Genomic DNA, 17,579 nt, shown 5'->3' with positions numbered 1-17,579 from the left:
TCACTCAGAAGTCCGTCATCCAGGATGTGCCGACGCAGAACCTATGATCGCTCTTCAGGGCTCTTCAGGTCCACCAGGAACTTGAATCCCCGTCCTTGTCACGTCCAGGATCCACCAGACAGTGTAGGCTGGGCCACCATCAATCGAACAGGGGGGGCAGGGGAAGGTTTGGACTGAGGGACAAGGTCCGACTTGGAGACTGGCATTAACAGGGTCCCATGGAAAGAGGGGTGCACTTTGAGGGACACAGGCTAACTTCACCAAGCCAACTTCACGGAGTCCACTTGCAAGGGAAGATCCTTTGAGGACAACCAAATTCTCTGGCCAGGGCGATACGGAGCAGCTGGAGTCATGAACCGATTGGCGGTTTGTGAGTCTGTTAGAATGAGCGCAGAACAGCCCTGCTGCCAAACAGCTTGGCAGCACCGCAGATTGGCCTGCACCAAGGGCACAGCCACCTCATCCTCCTGGACATCAAAAAAGGGAGGCTGGTGGCTGAGGGAGGCCATAAACGGAGACATTCCTGTGGTGGCCAACACATGCGCATTTGATGGGCAGAAACACACTGCAGGGCACTCTTGAGGGACTGGTTGGCCCTCTGAGGCTGGCCATTCAACTGGGGATGGTACCCAGAGGAAAGGCTCACTGTAGCCCCCAGGGCCCTACAGAATGCTCTCCAAACCTGCAAGGTGAACTAGGGTCCCGGATCCGAGACAATGTCCCTGGGGAAACCTTGGAGGCGGAACACATGCTCCCATCTCAGCTGGAGAAAAGAGCTAAGGGGAAGAAGTACACTGCCTTGGAGAAGCAGTCCACCACTGTGAGGATGGTCGCATTGCCATCAGAAGGAGGGAGGCCCATAAAAAAAAGCCATAGAAATGTGACCAGGGACGACGGGGAATTGGGAGAGGATTGAGGACACCGGCTGGAGGACTGTTCAAAGATTGACCACAAGCACAAACAAGACAGGCAGCGACAAAGGACCTGGTGTCCTGCTGCATGGAAGCAAAAGGTCCGGAAGAGACCAAGGTGAGAAGTCAACATTGAAGAGTGCCGCCAGAGAAGGACGTCAGATTGAGCGGATTTTGGAACAAACAGCCAGTTGTGAGGCGTCTCAGCAGGGCCAGGATCAGCCAACTGTGCCCACCGGACCATCTCCTCCACCAACCAGGAGGCTGCACAAACGATGCAGGAGGGAGGCAGAATCGAACTAGGATCTGTGCTGGAGGGGTCTAGAGAGAACTGGCGAGACAAGGCATCAGGCTTCACATTCCGTGACCCGGGTCGATAGGTAAGGGTGAAATTGAAATGCCCAAGGAAGCGTGCCCACTCTGCCTGTCAAGAGTTCAGCCGCCTGGCATTGCGGAGGAAAGCAAGGTTCTTGTGGTCAGTCCAGACAAAGAACGGCTGAACTGATCCCTCCAACCAATGTGGCCACTCTTGCAACGCAAGCACAACAGCCAAGAATTCACTGTTTCCCATATTACAACATGTCATCCAACGAACCCGAGGCATCCACCTCCACAAGGAGTTGGAGGTTGATGTCCGGATGGACCAGAATGGAAGCCAAGGTGAACGAGGGCTTGAGACGAATGAATGCGGTCTCTGCTTTGTTTGAAGAAAAAGGCTGGAGGGTGGACGTCAGGCCGGTAAGGGGAGACACTACCTTGCTGTAGTTCTGGATGAAGCGCCGGTAATTCGCATAGTAAATGGAATTTATAGTTTTCAGCCTTAACAGACAGTTCTCACGCAGCCTTTGGAGCACCAATCAAAAATGTTGGATATGTTCTTCCAAGGTCTCAGATAGGATAAGGATGTCATCAATGTAGACGGACAGGAATCTATTTAACATGTCCTGCAAAACATTAACAAGGGCCTGGAAGACAGCAGGGGCATTTGTTGATTCTAACCTCATCACTAGATACTCGAAATATCCGAGGGAAGGGTTGAAAGCCCTCTTCCACTTTTCCCCCCTGCAGATCTGGACAAGGTGATAAACATTCCATAAATTGAGCTTGGTGAAGACTCGGGCCTTGGGCAGAGGACTGAACACAGCATCAATTAGAGGCAGAGGATACTTGTTCCTTATGGTTATTTCGTTAAGGCCCAGTAGTCAGTGCACGAAAGCAGGGACCCATCCTTCTTCTTGATGAAGAAAAACAACGCACCCATGGGGGAGGAAGAGGGATGGATTAGCCCGGTGGCCAGAAAGTCCGAAATGTACTGTTCCATTGCCTCTTGCTCAGATTTCGAGAGGTTGTAAAGGTGACTGGAAGGAAGTGGTGCATTCGGAAGGAGGAGAATCCTGGGGGTTCTCGTCTGGATGTAACAGCTGACTCAAAATTCATGTTACATATAAGGACACAACAATTTAAGGTTTTAAATCAAAAGTAAAGTTTGAAGTATCAAAAACAATTGAACAAATGTCCAGGGTATGTGAAAGATGTATGAATTGTCAGGCATAAATCGCTAATTAAATCAGTCTAATAGAGACTTCTCCACGTCCACACGTGTATTCAACATGGCTCTCAAACAAACAGGTCCAGCCTTGACCGTGCAGCGACGCGCTAAACCTGTAGGGGTCGCTGTTGACCAAGTGGCCGTCACAGAGCTTAAGCCTGTTCCTCCTGTCATAGGCCGATGTCCTGGAAGTGTGATTGAAGTTGTAGTTACACTGACGATGTTCACTTAAATGTGCTATATGTATTTGCTATGTGTATACTGTTCTTAGTGTTTGTATCTGTTATTATTAGATCCAACAGTCAGTCAGGGTTACACTCTAAAGCAGGATACACACAATGATAATCAGGCTGTATTTTTTTAACAAAGTTGGGAAGGGTAACTTAATCAGTTGAAATAAAAAATGACTTGGAAAATGAAAAACACCTCAATTCTTGTAACTTAACAAGAGTTTATGTTACTGTCACAATCCGCCTACTAATTGCAACAACTGTTGAGACCAGACAGGTATAGATCCGAAAGGAAAGTAATTTTGATTTACCACTTGGGCTCCAAACCTAAAAACACTCATCATCAGTAAATTATGAACAATGGTTTGAAGGAACGCCCAGGAAAATGGCCGAGCCTGAGACTGAGCCATTTCATGGGCAGGACGAATCACGACCTGCAAGACACCGAGAGGCAAAGTCACAGAGACCCCTAGTGTCCAGGAGGCAAAGTCACAGAGACCCCTAGTGTCCAGGAGGCAAAGTCACAGAGACCCCTAGTGTCCAGGAGGCAAAGTCACAGAGACCCCTAGTGTCCAGGAGGAGACACTGGGGTACTCACATTACCATGTTAACCTCTGGAGAACAAGTGAGCTCCAAAAAAAAAAAAGGAAGAACATTTTCAGTTCTGTTTCTCTGGTTAATTCCCCAAAACAGGAAGGAAGGAGTGTGGGAGCAGCATTCTTAAGCAGGACCTCCACAGGGTAATGGTCGCTGACCTGAAGTGCCTGAACAAAAATGGAAAAATAAACAATAAAACACACCTCTATCATCCCTACACAAATTTTGTGACACGTGTATGAAATACTCATGAAAACTGGTGATTCTAACAGTTTTCTCTCTTTAATGTTTGAACGCCTTCTTCACAGATGCCAAGACTCTCTGGCAATCAGGCCTGAGAAGATGATGGTGGTAATGAAGTATTATTGGAAGTTACATTCCACCATCAGACACTGTCAGTGAGATGAAGCAGAACATAACCCAGCAGGGGCACTTACTGCCCCTAGTGGAGGACAGAAGGAATGTCAGGTTCTTGTTCATGAGATGGATGGGTGAGGCTTGTTATGCTTTTCATGAAGAATGCTCAAATCCAGACCTCCAATCGAGAGCTCACCCTTCTCTGTTCCAGCCACCTGTTGTCAGAATATCAGGAGTCCCTGTTATGTCCCTGGTTATGGGAAAGTCACTTCATGGGTGACTTAAAACCCCTCCCATGAGAGCAAAGAATATTGTGTGCTTCAGATGTGCTGGTTCTGTAGCTGCACGGTGGTTCTGCTGAGGTATGGTGGTTCTGTATCTGCATGGGGACTCTGCAGATGTGTGGTGGTTTTGTAGTTATGTGTTGGTTCTGTAGCACTGTGGTGGTTCTGTAGCTGTGGGGTAGTTCTGTAGCTGTGGGGTGGTTCTGTAGGTGTGGGGTGGTTCTGTAGCTGTGGGGTGGTTCTGTAGGTGTGGGGTGGTTCTGTAGGTGTGGGGTGGTTCTGTAGCTGTTTGGTGGTTCTGCAGGTGTGGGGTGGTTCTGTATCTGCATGGGGACTCTGCAGATGTGTGGTGGTTTTGTAGTTATGTGTTGGTTCTGTAGCACTGTGGTGGTTCTGTAGCTGTGGGGTGGTTCTGTAGCTGTGGGGTGGTTCTGTAGGTGTGGGGTGGTTCTGTAGGTGTGGGGTGGTTCTGTAGCTGTTTGGTGGTTCTGCAGGTGTGGGGTGGTTCTGTAGCTGTGGGGTGGTTCTGTAGGTGTGGGGTGGTTCTCTAGGTATGGGGTGGTTCTGTAGGTGTGGGGTGGTTCTCTAGATGTGGGGTGGTTCTGTAGCTGTTTGGTGGTTCTGCAGGTGTGGGGTGGTTCTGTAGCTGTGGGGTGGTTCTGTAGGTATGGGGTGGTTCTGTAGGTGTGGGGTGGTTCTCTAGGTGTGGGGTGGTTCTGTAGCTGTTTGGTGGTTCTGTAGGTGTGGGGTGGTTCTCTAGGTGTGGGGTGGTTCTGTAGCTGTGGGGTGGTTCTCTAGGTGTGGGGTGGTTCTGTAGCTGTGGGGTGGTTCTCTAGGTGTGGGGTGGTTCTGTAGCTGTTTGGTGGTTCTGTAGCTGTGGGGTGGTTCTGCAGGTGTGGGGTGGTTCTGTAGGTGTGGGGTGGTTCTCTAGGTGTGGGGTGGTTCTGTAGCTGTTTGGTGGTTCTGCAGGTGTGGGGTGGTTCTGTAGCTGTGGGGTGGTTCTGTAGGTATGGGGTGGTTCTGTAGGTGTGGGGTGGTTCTCTAGGTGTGGGGTGGTTCTGTAGCTGTTTGGTGGTTCTGTAGCTGTGGGGTGGTTCTGCAGGTGTGGGGTGGTTCTGCAGGTGTTCACCTGTTCCTCTGTCAGATGATATTCCATCTGGAAGTTGAACGGTTTGGCCGACAAAGGCACGACTGCATTGGCAAATCTTTGTCCATGTACGACGATCCTGGAACAACAGAGGAGACCGTCGGTGTGAGACCGTCGGTGTGAGACCGTCGGTGTGAGACCGTCAGTGTGAGACCGTCGGTGTGTGTGAGACCGTCGGTGTGAGACCGTCAGTGTGAGACCTTCGGTGTGAGACCTTTAGTGTGAGACCGTCGGTGTGAGACCTTCGGTGTGAGACCGTCGGTGTGAGACCTTTAGTGTGAGACCTTCAGTGTGAGACCTTCGGTGTGAGACCGTCAGTGTGAGACCTTCGGTGTGAGACCTTCGGTGTGAGACCTTCAGTGTTCCTGTGTCCTGCAGGAACACGGAACACTGAGGAACGCCGCCTGCTCTTTGACACTTGATGTTCTTTCCTGTTGTGGTAGTGTACCGAACCAGGAGTGAGTGTGTCGGAGTGGCAGACATGATCCTGTTCACCTGTCGTACGAGCAGGATGTGCTGGCTCTCACGGTGGTGTCGGTCTTGTCTGCGATGAGCCAGTGGAGGTTCTGATCTGTGATCAGTTGAAGCTTCTCCCTGTTTTTCTTGGCGAGGTAGCCACAGTCTGCGTTGAAGTCTCCTAGAAGCATCACATCCTGCTCATATAAAGAGAAACATGAAGGTTTCTTCACCATCATATCCTGATGTTCTAACTGAAGGTCTGCTGGTACCTCAGTCTTCCACATCTTCCTCACATCTTGCAGAACATCATAGAGAGCATCAAGTTCCTTTGTGGTGTTGGCTGGAGCAGTGTGTTGTGGTATGAGGACAAACTCCTTTATGGCTGAGGATGGCAGTGTTGGTGGTGGGGGTGGGGGTGGGCATGAAGGTTTAAACATCCACATCTGTCACATCTGTAGTCATGTTTGCTGGAAGAACTTGAGCACTGACCTGTCTTTGGGGCTCTAAAGCGGACCACAAAAGGCTCTCTGGCAAAGGCGTCCACGTCTCCAGGTCGATTATCAGGGGACTGATACTGTCCTGTGACTGTAGCCGTGTCGGTCCTGAACACATCAGCACCTCAGTGAAGCTGCACACTGACAAGAACATGGACTCATGGAACATGGTTCTTCTCACCTGTACACGAACACATACTGCTCCTGATAGGAGTCTGACCTGCCCAACCTCTGACTGGCCACAGCCTGGAACCTGCGCTCAGAGTCATACCTGGGAACAATCAGGTGATGAGGAGGACTCTTCAGCCTCTACAGTGGACCAACATCTCACCTGTTGAGAAGTTCCATCAGCTGAGGCAGCGCTCGCTCTTTACGGTCTCTGACTTCCTGAAGGAGGGTCACATCACAGCGAGCGATGATCTGGAAACACAGGAGGTAGACCATCCACAGAAGAACATCTTCACAAGGTGTTTGACTGAGGCTTCTCAAACCAGATCACGGTTGCTTCTGCAACGTTTCTGCTCGAAAGGAGATTTGTGGAGGCTGCATGTGTGAATAGAAGTGTGAAGACGCAGGTGCTTCAGAGACCAACCGAAAGGTTCTACACAAGAATCTGAAGTTCTGCTTGATCTCTCTAAATGAAGATGGCATCATAGTCCCTCAGCTGGTGGTCTTACCCGGGTCAGAGTGTGCATCACGCTGGTCTTCTTAGACTTGGACTCCCCAAAGTTGTGGAGATTGAAGGCACAGATCCTGAAGTCCGATGATGCATCAACATGACAAAGATCCGTGAAGAAGATGAGCAGGAGGATGGAGAACTTCATGGTGCAGAACTGTGAGTGAGATTTGAGTAGATATAGTCAGTGAGAACATGAGTAGATTTTCACCCACAGCATCCAGACATTGATCAAAAATCTGGTTTTACAAAACCAAGAACATAAACAGGAGGAGCTGGAAGAACCTGAAGAGCTGGAGGAACATTAGGAGCAGTAGGATTAGGAAGAGCAGGCGAGAGCTCCAGAAAAGAGCCTCCAGCACAACGCTGGTGTTCCTGTTTCTGCTTAAACTGACTGTCTGGTGTCCACCGAAGGTTCTGCTTATTCTTAGCTGAACAGACCAGGTTCCACCCACTTTCTTCTTCCTCTAAATGAAGAACTTTTTTCCTCAGTGTGAAAGAAAATGAATCTGTCGTCATCCAAGTCCAAACCCTGATTCACGACCAGTTAAAACTGCCACTGTTGCTCTTTATGTTCGTTGTAACCCTTTTAAAGACTTACAGACCTTTCGGAGCCTCTCCGCGCGTTTCCTGTTTCGGCTGCTCGCGTGCGTCACGCGCTGACGTCTGCGCAGTTTATCTCCAGTTTGCAGCTGCAGCTGCTTCTGTCCGTCAGGGTTTCCGGGGGGGGCGGGTCCCGGGGGGTGGGGTCTGGACCCACCGGGGGGGTCTGGACCTGCCGGGGGGTGGGGTCTGGACCCGCCGAGGGTCTGGACCTGCCGGGGGGGCGGGTCCGGACCCGCCGGGGGGTGGGGTCTGGACCTGCGGGGGGGGTCTGGACCTGCCGGGGGGGGGTCCGGACCCGCCTCGGTGCAGTGACCTTTAGACGTGCTGGTGACTCCAGAAAGTCTGGAGGACTGAATTCACACGAATCTCATTCTGTCATTTTTCACACGTTTAGATTTTAATACAAAGCGACAGTTTACATTTCCATTTTTTGTTTGAAATTGAGCAATGAAATACAAACTATTTTAAATATTTTACGTAAATTAAGTCCGGAATAATGAGGCAGCGACGTAAATCTCGACTGCAGTCAATGTCTTTGCCGCCAGGGGGCAGCACCGCGTTCACTTTCCAGAAAGTTCGTTTTTGAAACCTTTGATTAAAAATAGTTATTTTGTTGCTTGAAATTTGTTTTTAATACCATGAATTTAATATGATCAAACATCATCATGCGCAAAAAGGATTTTCTACTACTTCTGTAACACGTGAATTCCCAATAAAGTTTTATTTTATCTTATCTTATCTTATCTATCTTATCTTATCTTATCTTATCTTATCTTATCTTATCTTATCTTATCTTATCTTATCTTCTACCTGTTCGTCATCATACGTCCGACTGTTACTGCGATTGTGTTGGTGTCCAAACAGAAAGGTTCTGACAGGATCACAGTCGTGCTGAAGGTGAGCAGCTGCTGTGGAATGATGGGCGGAGTCCTGCTGCGTCACACCTGTTTGACTCCTTCGCTGTTTTAGTCCTTCTGTGAGCAGACCAGAACATGTTATGGACTTTGGGCTGAGAAGATTATGGAGAACAGAATCAACAGAGCAGAACTGAAACTGGCCGACGTAGAGGTGAGCAGAACCAACAGGTCACACAGTTCTGAGGTTCCCCCACTGAAGGCAGCAGCTGGGTGAACTGGGCCGTCCAAGCCCACAACCCGACCAACATTCTGGGAAGCCTTCAGAACACTTCTCCTCATGGTCACTGTTGGATCAGGACCTGCTGGATCAGGACCTGGTGGATCAGGACCTGGTGGATCAGGACCTGCGCAGATCAATGGAAAGTGGCTGTCAGGTGTGACTCTCGACTGTTTGTGCTACAAGATCAGGCAGAGCCTCCAGAGAATGGAGGGAATGTTGTTCTTGCCACACCCGCACACACACACACACACACACACACACGCACACACACACACACGCACGCACGCACGCACGCGCACACACACACGCAGGCGCGCACACACACGCACGCACACGCACGCACACACACACACACGCACACACACGCACACACACACACACACGTACCTTGTAGTACACACTGTCCACCACTGCTGGTGCTGTTCCTCGCCAAGCTGAAATGCATTGTGGGATATCTGGCTGCCACCGTCCGTGGGCAGTGATGATGATGTCTCTGCCCTCCAGGCTCTGACGGGCCCCTCTGGGAAAACCCATCGGCCCATGAACATCAACCACTACGCCACCAAGAAGACGGCGGCCCAGAGCATGCTGGACGTGGCTCTACTGATGGCCAACTCGTCCCAGCTGAAGACCGCCCTGTACGTGGGTCCACAGTACCGCTTCTACACCCCCCTGGTGGTTCTGCTGTCTCTGTCCATCACGCTGCAGGTCATCGTGGGGCTGCTGCTCATCTCCATCGGCAAGTGTCTTCCTGTGGTCTCTGTCCTGGTCCCAGAACCAAGGTCCCAGAACCAAGGTCCCAGAACCAAGGTCACACCTGAATGTTTGTGTCTCGCCAGCAGTCAAGTACGATCTGAACGACGTGAGGAAACACGCCAAGTTGAACAGAATGAACAATGTGGCAACGGTCTTCGTCTTCTTCACGGTCCTCATCAACATCTTCATAACAGCTCTTGGGTTCGAGGGACAAGTTGTCCGGTATGAGGAGAAGCAGCACACGAAGAGTTCCTGTTCTGTCGGGTTCTGACGGGTTCTTCTGTGTCCAGATCATTAGCATCACCGGTCATCTCCATATCTGAGCCGCCCAGTGGTGAAAACCTGACCAGCAGCGGTTAGAAGATCCTCAGAAGGTCCCCGGGCCTTCGTCACCGTCGGCAACGACCAGAAGATCAGCTCACGTTCCTGTAATGTTCTCAGTGGTGTCGCTGCTGCCACAGGGCTGGAATAAAAGCTGAATCACCATCATTCATTCATCCGTCATCCATCATTCATTCATCCGTCATCCATCATTCATTCATCCATCCATCCATCATCCATCATTCATTCATCCATCATCCATCATTCATTCATCCATCCATCCATCATCCATCATTCATTCATCCATCATCCATTCATCCATCATCCATCATTCATTCATCCGTCATCCATCATTCATCCATCATTCATTCATCCATCCATCCATCATCCATCATCATTCATCCATCATCCATCCATCATCCATCATTCATTCATCCATCCATCCATCATCCATGCATCCATCAATCCATCCATCCATCATCCATCATTCATTCATTCATCCATCCATCCATCATCCATCCATCCATCCATCCATCCATCATCCAAGTCTGATCTTAAAGTAGCGATGGAGTCAGCCTCCCGTACCTGGACAGGGAGCTGGTTCCATAGCAGCGGGGCCTGGTAGCTAAATGCTCGGCCCCCCATTCTACTCCTAGAGACTCTGGGGGCCACCAGTAGAGACTCTGGGGGCCACCAGTAGACCAGCATTCTGAGAGCAGAGCAGTCTGTTGGGCTGGTAAGGTGTCACTAGCTCCTCCAGGTAGGATGGAGCTAGGCCTCTGAGGACCTGGTAGGTCAGGGGGGTCTAACCCTAACCCTAACCCTAGCCACACGGCGTTGTCAGATACTCCACAGTCCAACCTCCACTAACCCTTACCCACCCTAACCATAACCCTCTAACCCACCCTAACCCTAACCCTAACCATAACCCACCCTAACCCTAACCCACCCGAACCCACCCTAACCCTCTAACCCACCCTAACCCTAACCCGAACCCACACTAACCCTAACCATAACCCACCCGAACCAGAACCCGAACCCACCCTAACCATAACCCTAACCCACCCTAACCCTCTAACCCACCCTAACCATAACCCACCCTAACCATAACCCTAACCCACCCTAACCATAACCCTAACCCACCCTAACCATAACCCTCTAACCCACCCTAACCCTTACCCTCTAACCCACCCTAACCCTAACCATAACCATAACCCACCCTAACCCTCTAACCCACCCTAACCCTAACCCTCTAACCCACCCTAACCATAACCCACCCTAACCCTCTAACCCACCCTAACCCTCTAACCCACCCTAACCATAACCCACCCTAACCCTAACCATAACCCACCCTAACCCTAACCCACCCTAACCATAACCCACCCTAACCCTAACCCTAACCCTAACCCACCCTAACCATAACCCACCCTAACCCTAACCCTAACCCTAACCCTAACCCACCCTAACCATAACCCACCCTAACCATAACCATAACCCACCCTAACCCTCGTCTGGCTTGCCACTGAACAGTACCGGTAAATCCAGATCCCAAATCCCTGGTCTGGGCTCTGAACACTCAGAGGTGTCTTATTCCCACTCGTCAACGTCTCCACTGGGAGTTAAAGGCAGGCCGAGGACCTCCTTGGCAGTGCACACGCCACCCTTTGGTGGACCAGGGAATTGCACCGGTGTAACAAAAGCAAGCCCAAAAACCCTTCCGGGTTACACATCATGACACCCCCCCCCCCCCCCCGAACGTGCCTGTCCATAATAATTCTAAACACATTGGTGGCGTCCAACCCTCACGAGTGCGTAAAGAGAACAGGGTCCAGGACGTGGGCTTGGACCGTGTCAGGGAGGCTGAAGAGGAGCCCTGGAGTTGGAACACACCCTCTGGGCCCCTCTTGAAGAGGCCACCAGCTCCCACTGGAGACCGTCAGCAAGCTGCTGCCCCCCCCCCCCCCCCATGACAAGTGAAATAGCAAAAAATACCTGAGTGTGTGTGTGTGTGTGTGACTGTCATCAAAGTGGACCCAAAAATAAACTGATCCCTTTTCAGCTTCTAAAATAATAGATTAATCGCATGAGTGCAGTAGTCGTTTAAAAGTTGTTAATCAACCAGGAAAACAAAGATTTCCAACATCTTCCTGCAGCGCCCCCTGGAGGCCGGTGGTCATGGTTACGCACCGGCTGAAGTTTGTTCTGTATGCGAGTTGAAAACAAAGACAGCCTGGACTGACAGAAAAATACTTTATTGTGTATCAAAATACTGTCTTACAAACACTTTTAAAGCCTTTTTGTTTTCAGGAAGGTTGTTTTGCTGATGAAAGTTAGCTGAAATGCTGAAGGAAGGCCTGAAGATTGTGAGATGCAAACACTTTTTTTGGTCATTTCCCCCCCGTGTGTGCCAGCAAAGCGATCGTCTCAGCTGTTTTGTCCAGCGCAGCTTAAGAAAAACGTCCCTTTTAAAAGATTTTAATGAAAAAGTTTCCTTGTTTCAACAGTAGAAAGTAGAGACTGTCGAACCAGCATTATTCATTCAGGTATACCATCAGGTTGAAGCTAAACACACTAAAACTGCAGCGCTGAACACGCTAGCCATGCTAGCAGCAGGTGAAAGCATGCCGAGAGGGTTCTGATCTAATGCTGCGGTGACGGTTAAAGTCAGGAAGGAAGCTGGTGTTTGTGGTTATTCGTGTACGGAAAGAGTTAATTCCTCCAGTGTAAACGTAACCTTCCATCTAATGCTGCTAATCTAGTGCTACGCTAGCATCTATGAGTCTGATATCCACCACCAACCTACAGAACTAAAGGTGCATCTCTGGGCCACTGAGTATTCAGAGGAATCGAATCTTTGATCTTTGGAGACTTTGTGGGGCTCAGAGTGACGCTTTTATCAGAAGCTACAAGAAGAGACTGTAAACAAAGGACAGAACTGCAGTGGAACAGAAGATGGTGGATCTGGGCCTAGTTCAGACCAGGATGTGGTAGGGGCTGCCTGGGATGTGCTCGTCGCCCCATTTGACCACCAGGATGTACTCGCCCTTCTCCTTCAGCTGGTAGCTGACGTTGTACATGCGGTTCCCCAGATGTTTGACCAGGATCTCCTCACAGGGAACCTTTGGACCATCCACACCGACCAGAAGCATATTACGCCCTGCACACACACACACACACACACACACACACACACACACGTTAGTGATGTTACACACTCGTGATATTTCAGGTTGACCATCAGAAGTTCTCAGATTTTCTGAAATTGTCATCAAACCCAACAATCGTTTGCAGCATTTGATGGGATTCAAGAATGAATGGAGGAAATAGCTGCCAAGCTAATTAACGTTAATTAGGAGTCACTGTTGGGCGCAGCTGTTGCTGCTTGTCAGTGCAGCCAGAACCCGATCTGGGCCCCATGGCTCCAGCCAGAACCCGATCTGGGCCCCATGGCTCCAGCCAGAACCCGATCTGGGCCCCATGGCTTCAGCCAGTCTGGCTCCTTTTCTCTGTGGGGCTGAACGGAACGTGCGCGTTAACGTGCACGTGCTAACCCTGACCCTAGAACATGGCATCAACATGCTGACCAGCACCTGGAGACCAGATCCAGCAGATCACGTCCTGGGACGCTGGTCTTATCTCAGGACCTCAAGATTTAAATCTCTTTAATACAGAACATTTGCAGAATTTCTAAAGTAACGTTTAAAAGTAATTAGTGTCACATGTTAATGTGTCGTTTTTGTGAAATGAACCCTGAAACCTTCCAAAACTTTCCTTTTCCCTAATTTTAACCCTAATTTTCCTTTTGCCAAAAATCTCACAATTCCAACTTTGTCGAGCTTAAGAAGAAAACAGCAGAAGGATGTTTAGTGTCTTCAGATCAGGTTCTGGTCCACATGTGGGCCAGATCAGGTTCTGGTCCACATGTGGGCCAGATCAGGTTCTGGCTTCTAACCAGGCACCTCCTGGAAGGTTTCAGAAGATCTGAGATGATGGAAAACCTCATTTAGATTTTATTCATCATTAACATCGACTTCTGGGAGGGAATGATTCTGAATATGGACACACACACACACACACACACACACACACACACACACAGACTCTCACACACACCACACACACACACACAGACTCTCACACACAACACACACACACACACAGACTCTCACACACACACACACACACACACACACACAGACTCTCACACACACACACACACAGACTCTCACACACACTCACACACACACACACACACACACACACACACACACACCTGCTTTGCTGCAGTCCACACTGAAGCTGTTCTTCTGGCCGATGAAGCCCTTGTTCAGCCCCAGACCTTTGGCGACCACCTTGCTGGCGTCTGATTGGCTGGAGGGTCCCGGCTGGGAGCAGCTGATGGACCGGGTCACCGGGTCGACTGTGACTGAGGACGTTTCATGTGAACTGTGGCTGGACACCAGCTTTGAACCTGGAAGACAGTTTGGTATCCGGGTCAAGCTCTGCCCGCAGTTCTCTGGAGCTCCTGGAGTAGAGCTTCCTCACCGGTGATCTTGGCCTTGAAGGGGCTTCCAACGATGTGGTAGGGGCCACCGTACTTGATGGAGATGAGGTAGCTGCCGGGTGCCATTGGAGTGTATGTCACCCTGTAGCCCTCGGGACACTCCACGCAGTCCATCTTCACCTTGGACGGCCCGTCAATGGTCACGGCCAAGGCGCCTGGACCGGCCTTACTGGTGTTGACCACAAACTCACAGGCACTTCCTGAGGATGCAGGTGGGCTTTAAAGACACCTCGGAGCAGGGACCAGCAGAGATTAGCCGTGGCCGAAGCATGCTCTCTCACCTGTGCTGCCTCCCTCCAGTCCTGCTCCATAGGCAGACACCATCCCAGGGTCTCCAGCCTGACCCGTTTCTCCAACCCGGATCTTAAATGGACTTCCAGGGATGTGACTCCCATTGAACTTGACATCTATCAGATAGAGGCCGTTCTCTCTGGGGATGAAGCGAACCGCGTACTTGTCTGGTAGTGAGACGGGGGAACAGGTCAAAAGGCCCCTCTCAAAGGTAACGGTGCGATGCCGTTTCCATGGTTACCTTGGTCGATCTCAGTGATGCAGCACTCTTCCAGAGCTCCAGACGGGCTGTGGACCTTGGCATCAATCACACCCTTTGCCCCGTTCAGGCTGACAGCAAACGACGCTGGCTGGTTCACCTTCAAACCCGACTCCTGCTCGACAACACACACTCGGGTCTGTCACAACATCTCAGAACCCAAGTCCAACGTCTACGCTGCCGAAGCTGCGGAATCCACAGCACCGCTCCAGCATCAAGGTCTGAGCATCACTTACCTGGAGGCTGCTAGCAAGGCAAAAGAGCAGGGCTTTGATCTCCAATACGAGATCTAATGAGCTCTAACTGATGACATCATCAAATGTGGAGCCACTGAACATCTCTTTAACCCTTTAGCGCCTCCTTCAGGTTCATAAGACGGAATCTGTTGGGCGCCTTTAGAATGAGGCACGAGAAACACACACAGTCCTGGAAGGTTCCTCAGGCCTGTGTGGTCCAACAGTACAGCAGCAGCTGAAGCTCCTCCTCAATCTGAACATCTGGACCATCCAAAGCTAAAACCAAGCATCTGGACTGATGGAACTGTCACGTGCACATTAATCACATCCGTCTAGGATGGCACATCTCACTGAGGTTGGACTGCTGCTGGCCTGTGGACGCGCACGGCGGCCTGGTGTGTGTGTCTCAGAGCCTCACCTGAAGACTGGCAACAGTGAGGCGGCGGGCGTCATCGGACGGAGACGCCACCGGGACGCTGAAGGGGCTGTCGGGGACGTGCTCGTCGTTGAAGCGGATAGACACCTCGTAGTCTCCTGCAGACGGAACAGAGACGTGCAGCAGGATGAGAAGGTCCAGGGACAACATGTCCTCCGTCATGGGACAGTTGGACAACAGCTCAGGTTTGAGAGCCAAGAACATCGCAGACACCTTCACATCATCTAAGACTGTCAGGAGCCGGTCTACAAACAGGATCCAACTGGATCCAACAGGTTCTAGCAGGTCTACAAACAGGATCCAACTGGATCCAACAGGTTCTAGCCGGTCTACAAACAGGATCCAACAGGTTCTAGCAGGTCTACAAACAGGATCCAACTGGATCCAACAGGTTCTAGCAGGTCTACAAACAGGATCCAACTGGATCCAACAGGTTCTAGCAGGTCTACAAACAGGATCCAACAGGTTCTAGCAGGTTCTACCCATCCTCCACGCATCCTCCATCCATCCATCCTCCACCCACCCATCATCCACCCATCCATCCTCCACTCATCCATCCACCCATCCTCCATCCATCTACCCATCCATCCACCCACCCATCATCCACCCATCCTCCATCCATCTTCTGTCCATCTCACCAGGCTCCTGGACGATGTAGGACACTCCGCTGGATCCATCTTTGCGGTCTTCGAAGGTGATCTCGGCCTTGCTGGGACCCTCTACGGCGATGCTCAGACCTCCGGCTCCGGCCTCTCTTGTCCAGATGGAAAACTCAGCTGCAAACAGACCAAAACCAGGTGAGCAACAATGAAAAAACACAGATGCCAAAACCTGGACCTCCAGCCCTACCTGGCACTCCGGCTTCTGCCCTCTCCAAACCAGGACCTCCTGCTCGGACCTTGTGGGCCCCGCCCTCTCCCAGGGGACCCACGGTGAACTGGAAGGGACTGCCAGGCACGTGCGTGTCGTTGTACTTCACGCTGACGGTGTGCACCCCCGTCTCCGTGGGAACGAAGCGGATGCAGTAGGTGTTGTTCTCGCCCTCCATGATGTCGGCTTTGTGGACCTGACCCGTGGGGCTGGTGACCTGAGCCGTCATGTCCGCTATGCTGATTTCTGTGAAGCAGGAACTTCGTTAATGAGTCACTCGTCAACTCATTTTCTCCGAAGAGTCACGTCAGAGCCGACATTCCTTCAGCAGAATCCTGATTATTCCCATCGGTACCGAGGGGGGGCTCATGGTCGTAGCACCTGGAAGATCTGGCCCACATTAAAGTCCCTTCACTGAAGCTGCTTCCACCCTTTCACTCGAGACTGAAACTCCGCCCCCTTCTACCTGTCTAACGCGAGACGCAACCTGGGCTATTATTGGTTATTGCTGATATTATATCGTTATTAACAGTGCAGGATGAGGCTCGGCTACCAGCCGGGCTCCCTGCAGCACCTCCTGGTCCAGGATCAATGTCTGGGTCTCACCTGGGATCTTGAGGCTGAGGTCACACTGGCTGCCAACGTTGGCCACTGATGGTGCCCTCCTCTTCCTCGTGATGCTCTCCTTCATCCTGCCCTCACCCGTCACCTTCACCGTGAACGCACTCCCTGCTCACCACACACACACACACACACACACACACCACACACACACACACACACACACACACACACACACCACACACACACACACACACACACACACACACACACACACACACACACACACACACCACACACACCACACACACACACACACACACACACACGTCAGTAAAACAAAAACACGCCGTGCTGCTGCTGAACGCAGCCTGATGTCAACCCTAACCTGGGACGTGCTGGTCAGCAAACTTGATGTTGATGATGTAATTTCCTGGTTCTGTGGGGCAGTAGGTGACCTTACAGGTGCCGTCCTCCTGGTCCTCGGTGTTAATGTCCACTTTACTGGGGCCTTCGATGGACAGGCTGAGGCCACCGTAGCCTGTAGAGAAGACATGAAGGTCACGACACCTGGGACACGCTGCTCGGTCCTCACGCTGGTCACAGGTGTACCTGCGTCACGAGTATCGATGATGAACTCGGCCGGCTCGAAGGTTCTGGCCTCGCTCAGACCTTGTCCGCTCACACGGACGCGGCTGGCATCGCCAATCTCCGACTCTCTGATCATAACGGAAATGGGGCTGCTGGCGATATGGCGGCCGTTCTTCTTGATGTTCACCCAGTGCTCTCCAATCTCCTTCGGGACAAAGGAGATGCCTGTGACAGAGATCAAAGGCGG

General features: G+C 51.1%; 3 protein-coding genes and 1 long non-coding RNA gene across 21 annotated transcripts in view; 2 read left to right on the top strand and 2 right to left on the bottom strand.

Moving 5' to 3' along the window:
• Positions 1–2,805: 2,805 nt before the first annotated feature.
• dnase1l1 (deoxyribonuclease I-like 1) lies at positions 2,806–7,426 on the bottom strand. Of its 7 annotated transcripts, none has more exons than XM_057040519.1 (9): positions 7,310–7,426; positions 6,706–6,861; positions 6,360–6,448; positions 6,210–6,299; positions 6,024–6,136; positions 5,804–5,916; positions 5,571–5,728; positions 5,058–5,154; positions 2,806–3,454 (listed from the first exon to the last, which is right to left on the bottom strand). In XM_057040519.1, exons 2-9 carry the CDS (start codon positions 6,850–6,852, stop codon positions 3,290–3,292), a joined length of 972 nt encoding a protein of 323 aa, XP_056896499.1. In that variant the 5' UTR covers positions 6,853–6,861; positions 7,310–7,426; the 3' UTR covers positions 2,806–3,289. The 7 variants fall into 7 exon arrangements, 6 of the variants coding, with proteins under 6 accessions (XP_056896499.1, XP_056896500.1, XP_056896503.1 ...); XM_057040520.1 differs by having other exon boundaries at positions 7,306–7,401; XM_057040523.1 differs by lacking the exon at positions 7,310–7,426 and adding an exon at positions 6,990–7,293 and having other exon boundaries at positions 6,360–6,546.
• Positions 4,090–5,076, top strand: LOC130529868 (uncharacterized). Of its 7 annotated transcripts, none has more exons than XR_008951670.1 (4): positions 4,090–4,194; positions 4,347–4,479; positions 4,556–4,669; positions 4,727–5,076. It is a non-coding gene; the product is annotated as an uncharacterized LOC130529868 (long non-coding RNA). The 7 variants fall into 7 exon arrangements; XR_008951667.1 differs by having other exon boundaries at positions 4,110–4,232; XR_008951671.1 differs by having other exon boundaries at positions 4,110–4,232; positions 4,328–4,422; positions 4,480–4,669; positions 4,822–5,076.
• Positions 7,427–8,233: 807 nt separating the features above from the next.
• On the top strand, positions 8,234–9,692 carry si:dkey-93l1.9 (uncharacterized protein LOC562339 homolog). 3 transcript variants are annotated; one of them, XM_057041789.1, is made up of 4 exons: positions 8,234–8,378; positions 8,952–9,186; positions 9,290–9,425; positions 9,494–9,692. In XM_057041789.1, the coding sequence occupies exons 1-4, from the start codon at positions 8,331–8,333 to the stop codon at positions 9,561–9,563; spliced, it is 489 nt and encodes a 162-aa protein (XP_056897769.1). In that variant the 5' UTR covers positions 8,234–8,330; the 3' UTR covers positions 9,564–9,692. The 3 variants fall into 3 exon arrangements, with proteins under 3 accessions (XP_056897769.1, XP_056897770.1, XP_056897771.1); XM_057041790.1 differs by having other exon boundaries at positions 8,235–8,378; positions 8,952–9,194; positions 9,298–9,425; XM_057041791.1 differs by having other exon boundaries at positions 8,328–8,601.
• Positions 9,693–11,760: 2,068 nt separating this feature from the next.
• The window catches only part of flna (filamin A, alpha (actin binding protein 280)), a 32,389-nt gene continuing 26,570 nt past the window's right edge, over positions 11,761–17,579 (bottom strand). For all 4 annotated transcript variants that reach the window (XM_057042033.1, XM_057042035.1, XM_057042034.1 and 1 more), the window contains 11 exons: positions 17,354–17,557; positions 17,130–17,282; positions 16,787–16,909; positions 16,160–16,426; positions 15,949–16,086; positions 15,293–15,408; positions 14,621–14,753; positions 14,370–14,546; positions 14,070–14,288; positions 13,798–13,995; positions 11,761–12,681 (listed from right to left, as the gene is read on the bottom strand). In XM_057042033.1, the coding sequence (XP_056898013.1) occupies positions 12,497–12,681; positions 13,798–13,995; positions 14,070–14,288; positions 14,370–14,546; positions 14,621–14,753; positions 15,293–15,408; positions 15,949–16,086; positions 16,160–16,426; positions 16,787–16,909; positions 17,130–17,282; positions 17,354–17,557 (1,913 nt within the window). In that variant the 3' untranslated portion in view covers positions 11,761–12,496. The remainder of the gene's footprint in view (positions 12,682–13,797; positions 13,996–14,069; positions 14,289–14,369; positions 14,547–14,620; positions 14,754–15,292; positions 15,409–15,948; positions 16,087–16,159; positions 16,427–16,786; positions 16,910–17,129; positions 17,283–17,353; positions 17,558–17,579) is intronic.

This window comes from Takifugu flavidus, chromosome 8 (assembly GCF_003711565.1).
Source record: "Takifugu flavidus isolate HTHZ2018 chromosome 8, ASM371156v2, whole genome shotgun sequence".
NCBI lineage: Eukaryota > Metazoa > Chordata > Actinopteri > Tetraodontiformes > Tetraodontidae > Takifugu > Takifugu flavidus.
This window is presented reverse-complemented; position numbering and strand designations above follow the sequence as displayed.

What these genes read in the sequence shown, in the direction of transcription:
- dnase1l1 (XM_057040517.1), bottom strand. Translation starts at nt 7,223, where the DNA reads ATGACGACAGATTCATTTTCTTTCACACTGAGGAAAAAAGTTCTTCAT. An exon ending in ATGTTCCTCCAGCTCTTCAG is followed by an intron (nt 6,862 to 6,989) that starts GTTCTTCCAGCT and finishes TCTCACTCACAG; the next exon opens with TTCTGCACCATGAAGTTCTC. An exon ending in ACATCCTGCTCGTACGACAG is followed by an intron (nt 5,155 to 5,570) that starts GTGAACAGGATC and finishes CTGTTGTTCCAG; the next exon opens with GATCGTCGTACATGGACAAA.
- si:dkey-93l1.9 (XM_057041789.1), top strand. Translation starts at nt 8,331, where the DNA reads ATGGAGAACAGAATCAACAGAGCAGAACTGAAACTGGCCGACGTAGAG. An exon ending in TGAAACTGGCCGACGTAGAG is followed by an intron (nt 8,379 to 8,951) that starts GTGAGCAGAACC and finishes TCTGCCCTCCAG; the next exon opens with GCTCTGACGGGCCCCTCTGG. An exon ending in GCTGCTGCTCATCTCCATCG is followed by an intron (nt 9,187 to 9,289) that starts GCAAGTGTCTTC and finishes TCTCGCCAGCAG; the next exon opens with TCAAGTACGATCTGAACGAC.